The sequence below is a fragment of the Sinocyclocheilus anshuiensis genome, unplaced genomic scaffold (assembly GCF_001515605.1).
Source record: "Sinocyclocheilus anshuiensis isolate Anshui unplaced genomic scaffold, SAMN03320099.WGS_v1.1 scaffold1572, whole genome shotgun sequence".
In the NCBI taxonomy this organism is placed as follows: domain Eukaryota; kingdom Metazoa; phylum Chordata; class Actinopteri; order Cypriniformes; family Cyprinidae; genus Sinocyclocheilus; species Sinocyclocheilus anshuiensis.
This window is the reverse complement of record NW_015555807.1, coordinates 347,127-357,725: the sequence shown is the minus strand read 5'-3', so window position 1 is coordinate 357,725 and position 10,599 is coordinate 347,127. Positions and strand designations below refer to the sequence as shown.

The window sequence follows — 10,599 nt, the reverse complement described above, 5'->3', positions numbered from 1 at the left end:
ACGCGTTCTTTATTTGCGTGAACATTTGGGCGGCGTTATGCAAATCTTCCCACATTGTGATGTAGGTATGTGGGGGCGTGTAAGAACGAGCCGATTTAAGTAGGCGTGGTTGACTCTTAACTTTTATAAAGAATATCTCTTTGGATTTGAGACTTTAGTCTTTGCAACTTTACAGATCTTCTTTATGCACCAAGAGCTTGTAACACTCCAAAGAGAAAGGAAAAATTGAAATCGCATCATATGACCCATTTGGCTGCTTTTAGCCTTACCCTGGAGTTGGTTCACCCTCCACCTATTTTAACCTAAAATTTTGATTTTGCTAAAAAAAAAATTATGGATTCATTATACATCAATTACTTCAGAGTATTGTGGGGCACAAAACATGTATCAACTTATACGTATTGATGTACTCATATTCGGCATTCCTCATTTAGATTAATTGGGTTATCTGGACTATTTGGTTTTAATTTAGATTATTGTCTTGTTAGACAATTAATTATCTCAAACAGTGGAGCATGATCAGTAAGTGGTAAAGCATAAATGTTCCTTCTCAACTGTCTTTGTCTGGCTGTTGGAAGAGCAGGTCAGCAGATTCCAGGGTCGCATGTTTTCCCCAACCTGTCTCAGCAGCAGTGTTTTGGTATTTCTAGTAAAGAGTTTTACATTTTCAAAAGATTTAGACCATAAATTATTTAATTTATATTTTATATTTGTTAATTTGTATCTATTATTACAAACCTTTTTGCTTATGTCCGAGTCTTTAGTGAACCCTAAATAAACGTCATCAACAGCATCGTTTTACAAGGATGACGTTTCCTCCATCTGCCATTAGATGGCGCCATATGTTAAATCTTTGCTCCTCATTACATAATAGTCCAAAACACCCTGAGCGCTCTGGACGCATTAGCAATCAAGAAATCTGGTATGAAATTAATTTCAATTTTGTTACACTACATTGCATATTCTCTTAATAGCCATATACACTTTCACCATTTTGGTCATATTTTTAAAATTATTCTGGTACTGTGTTAGTCATACAAAATTGCTTTTGGAATCAGTGGGTTATTTTGCTATTTATTTAAAATGTGTATTTGTAAATGGCAATAATGAAATCACCAAGTTTTCACCTCTGACTCAACAAATTGCTGCACCCTGATTACCTCAGTTTCCTTTTTATATTGAATAAACGTAAAAGGTTTTTTAAAACATTTGTCATGAAGGGCTTTATTTGAACTTTGAAGCAGAAAATTATGCGCCAACAATGGTTGAATAATAAAGTGGAGAGATGAGCCAAAACAGCATGATTCATGGGATATTAATGTACACATTTTACCAATTTGAACTACATGTTAATACAATTTTAAATAATGAATAAAAGGATCAAATGCAAAACAGTATTAGAGGGCAACTGATATTTTGTTATTGCTTCATATGGCCACTCATTAAAGAGCCACTGAAATCTTCAGTCATTCCCATTTCTGAAAGAGAAAAATAGTACTTTTACTTGCATGCCAAGAATCGCATACATTGCAGGTACTAGAAATGTAATGAAACAAATCAACTATTATGTAATTCACCTTTCAATCGCAGATATGCAAGATGACCCAGCAGTGAGAGAAGATAGGAATCATCTGTGGAATATGAAAATAGACTACTTTAAGAAAAAAAACATTTATTTAAAATACTAGACAAAAACTAACAAACTGAATAACCAAGAAAGAATAATATTTTAGAAGGGGACAAAATATGAATGTACTAACATCTCAGATTATTCCTTAATATCAATAAGGTTTAAGGTTTTCTATAATAATAAGATGAAGAAGAAGAAGAAAATTAATTAAAAAAGCTTTAAGCACTGACTGTATGAAGATGCTGGTAAGCTTGAACTTTCATTCCACATGTCTCTTTTGCCCGTAGCTCTGTGTCTTATATTAAGACTTCTGTGAGCATCTGCAAGAGGACAGCCACAAAATTATCACAATAAAACCAATATTAAATGTACTTAAAATGCAAACTTACACAATATTTTCAAGTTTGTCTAATTATTTGAATACAATGAACTTACAAGGTCCTAGTAGGTACCCAGCACTGTTTAGAGTCCATCCCTTTTTCTCTGGATTCTGTGGGATTAACAAAGAGACTCATAAAAGAGATGACGAAAAAAAAATCATCTTGTTGAGCTTCAGAAGAGGTAATAGAAGGTGTACCGTGAGGGTCATGCCATGGATCCTTGACAGATGTGCAGTAAAGACAAAGAGCGAGATACAGAGTAAAGCACAACTCGTCTGCATCTGTGAAAAAGACAGTAGACTATATGTAACATATACATCCATATCTATGCACTGTAACGGAAACAATATTAATTTAAAAACAATCCTTATTCAATCTTTTTTATTATTATTGCTGTTGTATTTATAGGTTGTGTTAGGTGTTTACCAGATCACATTAATCCTAAAGGATGACATTAGAAATGAATCAGTATTTATAAATAAATATGTAAAACTCACCAATATGAAACAGCAAGACTGAGAATTTTTTAATTTAAATATTTAAATAAAAGATCAAGATTTTGTGTCACAGTTTTTTTCTTTCCAAAATTGTTAAAAGCCATTTGATCTGAAATATCCTTTTTGTTAGCCTTTTCCTCCCCGGGTTTCAATAAAGCATCAGTGAATTATAATAATATTCAACAAATATGATAAAGACATTTGTACACTCCTAAAAAATAAAGTTTTCTTGTGTATCTATGGTTCCATTGAAATCCTTTAGCATCCATGGTATCTTTCCATTGCACAAAAGAGTCTTTAGTGAAAAGAAGCTTCTTTAAATTATTAAAATGTTCTTCATGCTAAGAAAAGAACAGATCTTTGGGAAACCCAAAATGGTTCTTCTATGGCACTGCTGCAAAACCATCATTTTGGAACCTTTATTTTTTAGAGTGTATGCATATTTGTATTGTTATCATTTAATTTAATCAATTGTATCTTTGATGTTTTGCCTCAAGCTGTAACTTCACAGACACAATTCTAAAAATATTAAAGTGGTTAAAGCATTAAACACAACACAGATAATACTTACCTTATAAGAGAACAGTTGCTGTTTATAAATATTTATAAAAACCCCGGATTCCAGAAAAAAAAGAGACAGTCAGTAACCTTCAAACAACAGATTTGCTGCAGGTGTGTGTCTGAATGAGGGACAGTCTGTCTTTTATACACCCAGCGCCATAGAGCATATTAACATAATGAAACTCTATTAGTATGACATTCATTTGTTCATTTCTCATAATTACTGGTGCTGTTTACAGAGACGGGAGAGAGAGGAAGGACAGATAATGATGAGACAGAATTAATCAGACAGTAAGCAAGGTTACGCAGTACAGGAGGAATAGTGTCAAAAACAGATATAGTGTAGATCTATCTATCTGTCTGTCCGTCCGTCCGTCCATCCATCCATCTATCCATCTATCTATCTATCTATCTATCTATCTATCTATCTATCCATTTGTCTGCCTGTCTTTCCATCTGTCTATTTATCTATCTGTTCATCCGTCCATCCATCTGCTGGACCGACGTCTACCTATCTATCCATCTATCCATTTGTCCCTCTGCCTGTCTGTCATTCTCTCTCTCTCTCTCGCTCTCTCTCTCTCTCTCTCTCTATCTATCTATCTATCCATTTGTCCCTCTGCCTGTCTGTCATTCTCTCTCTCTCTCTCGCTCTCTCTCTCTCTCTCTCTCTATCTATCTATCTATCTGTCCGTCTGCCCGTCCGTCCGTCTGCCTGTCCGTCCGTCCGTCCATCCATCCATCCATCTGTCCATCTGTTGGACCGATGTCTACCTATCTATCTATCCATTTGTCTGCCTGTCTTTTCGTCTGTCTATTTATCTGTCTGTCTGTTCATCCATCCATCCATCCTTCTATCTATCCATTCGCCCTCTGCCTACCTATCTATCTATCCATCCATTTGTCCATCTGCCTGTCTGCCCTTCTCTCTCTCTCTCTCTCTCTCTCTCTCTCTCTATCTATCTATCTATCTATCTATCTATCCATTGGATTCACACGAGGCAATACTGAAATCCATTTCAATCCATGATGCTTTTCTCCATTTAATAACAGCACTTTGCCCTAGATATAATTACAGCACCTACTACTCCTTTCTATCCATTAACAGGGAAGCCCTAAAACATTCCACCTAATTATCTACAACTAATTGTGCTAAAGCTGCATTTGTGGCTGGGGTGGGGGGGACAGGCCGACAAGGAAGCGTGTTGAAACAAGGAATGAGAGCTGAAATTTCAGTCTCCTGTGGGAGGCATAATAGTGACCTTAGATGAATTAACCCTGATCTCTGCCCCTGTGTTTCATTTTTATGCACTCGTCTTCTGCTAAGAGCAGGTCAGCTCTTATACCTGATGTAATGTCTTTTGTCCCCTCTCAGAAATCGATATCCTGAGGTTTTGGGCAGCAGTTGAAATCATATGCATTGTGGAAATAGTTAGATAAAAACAGATTAAACAATTTAGTGTTTTTTTTTAAATAAATGTCAAATCTATTAATTGTTCTAAATCTTGCAGCCTGTGAAAAACATGAAAACATCACAAAATGTCATATCATGACACATAATAATTTACTTGTATTTCAAATTAAATGCTGATAATTCAGAGATGTAAGAGGGGAGTATATGGGTCTAAAAGCTGTAAGAGTCTGTGACTATAGGGCTGATATTTTATTTATGGTGGGTGTTCTGTACACTTGCTTTCCGCTGAAGTATAGTCAAAGACGCTTTGCTTACATACAGGAACTCTCTAGCAATACAACGAATCAGAATTAATGTTATATATGCAAAATTTAGTTTTACATTATCTCATGTGAAGCCACCACGGTTCATTTACCCTCCGTGTATGTAACCTTACCGACTTTGCCCAGTTTAAGGTAAGTTTATCATCTTTATTTCTTTTGTAAAACAATTGATTCTAGAAAACATTATAAGGAATCAGTCAAAATTGTATTAATTAAACATATAAATTAAAATGTTCTGAGAAATGCCAGTTAGATATTGATTATATAGAAACATTGTTTATTTGAGACACCATTTCCTGAAAAGCCAGTTGCATAAATGTTAAATGTTATCAAAAAAGTTACATTATAGAAGGGGAAATAACACAAAAAAAAAAAACACTGGCTGTTTTAACCATCATACAGGATGTAGCCCTAAAAAAATCTCAATTTATGTAATCACCGAAGGATGTATTCTCAAATTTTCATAACAGCAAACAAAGCACTTTTGTCCCATGTGCTAGTACTTGAATAGTTAATGACATGCATGTGTAAAATGATAGCTTTGGTTTCGTTACCATAGGCAAGGAAATACGAGAATACAAGACACTTCCTGTACCCTGTTCTGTTTTTGTGCTTGAGAAAAGGAGCGGGGTTATTTTGTAGTATCTTTCTGGGCAGCAAATCCATATAAACACATACGAAAACAAATGTAGCACACATGCTATTCTTAAAGAAAAACTGTGAAACCAGCTTGGTTCTGTGAACACTTAAAAGTTGAACAATATGGTATATTTTCTGCTTCTCAGCCTACTGATAATATAATTGTTTTGTTTTTTTTTACAATTTTTACTGATGATTTTAATATTTATTTATTTTGTGCTCACAGATATGGCATCTGAGTGCTGTCTCAGTCTCACCAAATACTTCCTCTTTCTCTTCAACTTGATATTCTTTGTAAGTTGAAAATGAGTTATAAGACACAGGCCAAACGTTTACATTTTATACAATGTACATGTCGAACTGCTGTTGGACTGTGATTTTTCAATAGAAACTGTCTCATTTAGCTCTTAGGATCACTCCTCTTATCTATGGGACTATGGATACTACTTTCAGAGAACAGAATATTCAGTAAGTGTTACATTTATTTGAGTGCGGAAATCACAGTGCTATTTTGGTTCTTTGTCTATTAATTATTATATATTGTGAACTATTAAAGAATTTGCTCTATATCTTTTGCAGTGCCCTCTCCTCCCTACATTTCCATCTCTCTCTTTTCCTACCTGCTGATCGTCAGTGGCTCTGTGACCATGTCATTAGGCTTCTTGGGATGTCTGGGTTCTCTGAAGACTGTCAAATGCCTGCTGGCAACTGTGAGTTTTCAGAAAACCAAACCTTTATGGATTTATATGCCATTTATGTGACTGATTTGAGATTTGTGCCATCGGAGATGTACACTTTAATCCTTATTTGTTAGGAGAACTCTTAAAATATTAAGAGCTTAGTAGTAGTCGCCAACCTCTTGGGAATTGTGCATGTGTTTGTAATACATCAGTACGTTTGTCTGCTCCACTGAACTGTAACAGTATGTTAAAATAAGCTTTATTTATCTGCAGTATTTTATCCTGCTCACGGTTCTTCTCGCGGCTCAGATAGTGGGTGGGGTTCTTTTCTACACCCAGAAGACTGAGGTAACTCAAGCGTGAGGATCAGCAGTCCCACCCAGTTAGTGCTGGGCTTTTTAGAACGATCCAGCACATTACTTAATTAATCCTCTTTGGTGTCAAGATTTAAATCAGTTTGATTGATTTCTATTTTTGAAAACTATATGCCTATAAAGCTTCAGATGCAATCATGACCAAAACATCTTCAACTTGTTTTTTCCCCCTACTCTTAATCAGTTGGCTGGTTCACTAAAGGAGCATACTATTCAACTAATAAACTTATTTGGAAGAAATGATTCCAGTCTCAAGAGTTTTGAAAGGACTCTACAGTACATTCAGAAGGAGGTGAGAGTCACAGCACAGCAAACAAAAGCACACAGCAGTAAACAACAAAAAGAAAGCTAAATATGAAAAAAACAGCAGCAAGTAAAAATTGCTGTCTTTCTTTTACAAGTTTTTCCACTCACATTTTCCAAGTAAATTGGACACCGAATTAAGAAAAATCCACAAATTATCAAAGTGTATAAGTACATACTTTTTGATTTTAAGGCAAGTGTTTGCATGCAGTTTCAGTTTAATGCCACAAAAATGATTCATGTAGTGCCAGCACAAATAGATTTGACATATATTTAAATGAGGCTATAAATTAAGTTGCGTTGCTTTAGCTCATTTTAAATTTGAATTGAAAAAGCAGCAACACAGCTAAAAAGCTTAACAATAAAAAGTTAAGAAAAGGTGCTCTTATTTCTGCCAGAGGTGTCCCTTGGTATATGATATCATTAGAATTTGAAAGCAAACTTTGATAGTTACTTTGGAAAGTTTGAAACAGGATATCACCTCCACCATTACATCTCCACAGGCCAAATGCTGTGGTTGGGATGGAAAAGAAGACTGGGGGGACTCTATACCCTGTTCTTGCTACGACAAAGGCAATGCTACTGTCAATGCGACATATGAAATAAAAGATCAAAAATGTTTCAAATGTTTCTCGAATGGTACCCTTTCAAATTACACCTGTGGGATTTATAATCAGGTATGGTTTCAGTTCTGCCCTGTAATTATTTTTGGGTAAATTGTGTTCCAACATCACACATCACACTCTTTTCTCTCTCTCAAAGGGTTGCAGTGAGAATATAAAGGAATGGCTGGATGAAAATCTTCTCATAATTTTCGTGATTATTTTGGCCATTTCTGTGGTGGAGGTAAGCAAGTTGTCACCAAACGCCAAACTTTAGACCCGATTCAGACAATCCAAATAACCCTTTACTGTCCTAACTTAGAGTTAATGAGAATAAACAAAGTAAAATGGTGTTCTGTCTCATAGTGTCTTCAGTGGATATGCCTTGTATCTTACTGTTGCCTTAATCGCACACACCGTTGCTGCCCTAGAGAGTCACATGGCAGTCATGTTCAGCTGTCCAGGTCTCAGTTTGTGACTAGTGTAGTGTGTCTGAGTGCCTCATTTTTGCATGCTGAAATAATGTCAGTCTTGTATCGTCCTTAAAGGCTGGAATACACTACACAAATTTTAAATCTGAACAGATTTTAAAACACTACACGTGCCAACTTTGTACGGTTACAGAGAAAAACTGGACAACATCATACACTAAATGAATGTGGATCACACACTACCAGAATACAAGACACTACAAACTCAACAAACTGTATTGCAGCCTTAAGGAGCTTATTTTGAAATATTGAGTAGACATTACTTATTACACAGCTCCTCACCAAAAAAATAAATAGTTGGACATGAAATATTGATTCAAACTTGTTTTATAATCTTATCTGTATATTATCTTAAGTCAACTGCAAACCAGTCAGCCTAGCAGTAAGAAGAACACCACAACAATATTACAATTAAAATTGAGGTTCTCCATTTTTATTACAATCAGCTACTGAGACATAAGATTGGATTAGTTGCATTTGTTTAAAACAAGAGAGAGCAGTCAAATTAGTGAAATTTCATGGGCCAAAAAGATCCTTTGACTTCTGACTGCTACAATTGACCAATCAGAAGCAAGTATTCTAGAGCAATGTGCAATAAGTAACATTAATGCATGATACTACTTGGTGTGGACAACCATAGTATTGTTTTGCATAATATTGTTTCTCAGATTAGACATTTCGCTGTATTAGCTGTACCTTTTCTTACAATCTTTCTAACTGTGACTGTATTTTTTGTTTTGTGAGCTCGGACTCACAAAATATGATTGTACAAAGGCCTCAGTGGTTACTTTTAATTGTATCTTCCCTCACAGAGATTTCACTGTGGAATACTGGCAAGGTAGATTTATTGTGCTGTTATAATAGTAGCCTAGTGTGTGGTGTGAAGATTCATCCATTGGCTTGGTCCTAACATTTGAATCTGCAGTGTTTGACCAGAATAGTAAATTTAGTACATTGCTAACGGTAGATTATTAATGGTTAACTGAGGTTGAACCATGGATGATTAATTTATGAAAAATATCTTTCATCCTCTTTGCAGATATGTGGTATGATCCTTTCGATGTGTCTGTATAAAGAGGGTTCTGTGGATTACAACACAATTCTCCACTAAAATGACCAGGATCAGTGAGGGGGAAAAAAAAGTCAAGTATTTGTTTTCTGTCATTCATATATTTGATGTTTTGCTGATGTGTTTTTTATGAGATTATTATTTTTCTGTATTTGATTGTTTTATATAGATATTGTTTCTTCAAAAGGCAGTCACTTGTTGATTTTCCTTGTTATTCAGATGCTATGTGTTTTTATCTGTTTATGAAAAAGTACAAATAATTTGAACTTGTTCATATAATATTTAAAGGATATAAACGTTTATTTCTTAATTTTCAAAATATGTGCATGTGACTAAGAATGTTCTCATTTGTTCAGTTTAGCCAGTGCGTGAGAAAAACATTAGGGTGGGACAGTATAATATTTCACCATTGTTGTGCACACAAAGCAAATGACCTCAATATCGAGGCAATGTGTGCGATACTGTTGTATTTTACATGTAAAATATTAAAACTCAAATTGTCCTTAAATATATTTTGTTTTTTTATGTAAGGTGACAACAAGTGGTACAACAAGGCTTTTAAAAATATTTGAATTTAAAGTTATATATAAATTCTTTGAAAAACAGGGTAATTGTAATAAAACTGCTGTTGCTAAATGGAAATAAAACAAAAAATGACATTATAAAGTTGATTTTGTTTATGTCATAACGAATGCATTTATGTGTTTATTTAAACTGAGGATCTAAATGGTACATGGGACATGTAATACCACGTAGCAAGTTATTGTTAGGGCAGGGAGGAGGACAGTACACTTGTTATCAGGTATCATATATATACATGCTGTGCTCATCTCCCTCATTAATTCCAGAGCAACACTACAGACTAAGAAGGTAAGAAGGATATTTTCAGACTATTTTTACAGTACTTTTAGTCTTATATATATATCGATCTGTATATATATATACACACACACACACACATTCATTATCATTAATTATTTTTTTTTTATTACTGTCAGTTTGATAAAGACACAAAGATGGGATCCCGCACGTTGGTTCTGATCATGTTTTTAGGTGCCCTCTGTGGTAAGTGGGAAACAATTTGGACTTTTTCAAAAACATTGTCATTACAATAAACTGGGTAATTTATATGAGACCCTGGACCACAAAACCAGGCATTAGGGTCAATTTTTTTAAATTGAGATTTATACAACATCTGAAACATAACACTACTAAACTTAATTAGTTTGATATGTGACCCTGGACCACAATAACAGTCATAAGGGTTGTTGTTGTCCATGTTATGACAGGACAATATTTGACCGAGATACAACTATTTGAAAATCTGGAATCTAAGGGTGCAAAAAAAATCTAAATATTGAGAAAATTGCCTATAAATTTGTCCAAATTAAGTCCTTAGCAATGCATATTACTAATATTACTAATCAAAAATTAAGTTTTGATATATTTACAGTAGGAAATTTACAAAATATCTTTATGGAACATGATCTTTGCTTAATATCCTAATGATTTTTGGCAGGATAAAATGATCATTTTGACCCATACCATGTATTTTTGGCTATTGCTACAAATATACCCCAGGGACTTAAGACTGGTTTTGTGGTCCAGGGTCACATTTATGTACTTCTTCTGACAT

General features: G+C 34.6%; 3 protein-coding genes across 4 annotated transcripts in view; 2 read left to right on the top strand and 1 right to left on the bottom strand.

The window, feature by feature from the left end:
* Nucleotides 1-1,419: 1,419 nt before the first annotated feature.
* Nucleotides 1,420-2,291, bottom strand: LOC107675007 (galanin peptides-like). Its single transcript, XM_016469186.1, has 5 exons — nucleotides 2,208-2,291; nucleotides 2,066-2,120; nucleotides 1,861-1,950; nucleotides 1,578-1,631; nucleotides 1,420-1,478 (listed from the first exon to the last, which is right to left on the bottom strand). The coding sequence occupies exons 1-5, from the start codon at nucleotides 2,289-2,291 to the stop codon at nucleotides 1,420-1,422; spliced, it is 342 nt and encodes a 113-aa protein (XP_016324672.1).
* A 2,577-nt stretch (nucleotides 2,292-4,868) lies between these two features.
* LOC107675012 (CD82 antigen-like) lies at nucleotides 4,869-9,022 on the top strand. Of its 2 annotated transcripts, XM_016469190.1 has the most exons (9): nucleotides 4,869-4,937; nucleotides 5,671-5,738; nucleotides 5,849-5,912; nucleotides 6,024-6,154; nucleotides 6,398-6,472; nucleotides 6,683-6,790; nucleotides 7,305-7,478; nucleotides 7,564-7,647; nucleotides 8,934-9,022. In XM_016469190.1, exons 2-9 carry the CDS (start codon nucleotides 5,673-5,675, stop codon nucleotides 9,003-9,005), a joined length of 774 nt encoding a protein of 257 aa, XP_016324676.1. In that variant the 5' UTR covers nucleotides 4,869-4,937; nucleotides 5,671-5,672; the 3' UTR covers nucleotides 9,006-9,022. The 2 variants fall into 2 exon arrangements, with proteins under 2 accessions (XP_016324676.1, XP_016324677.1); XM_016469191.1 differs by lacking the exon at nucleotides 4,869-4,937 and having other exon boundaries at nucleotides 5,643-5,738.
* Nucleotides 9,023-9,744: 722 nt separating this feature from the next.
* LOC107675011 (CD59 glycoprotein-like) overlaps nucleotides 9,745-10,599 on the top strand; it is a 2,122-nt gene continuing 1,267 nt past the window's right edge. Inside the window, exons 1-2 of the mRNA XM_016469189.1 lie at nucleotides 9,745-9,833; nucleotides 9,962-10,028. Coding sequence (XP_016324675.1) covers nucleotides 9,980-10,028 — 49 coding nt within the window. The 5' untranslated portion in view covers nucleotides 9,745-9,833; nucleotides 9,962-9,979. The remainder of the gene's footprint in view (nucleotides 9,834-9,961; nucleotides 10,029-10,599) is intronic.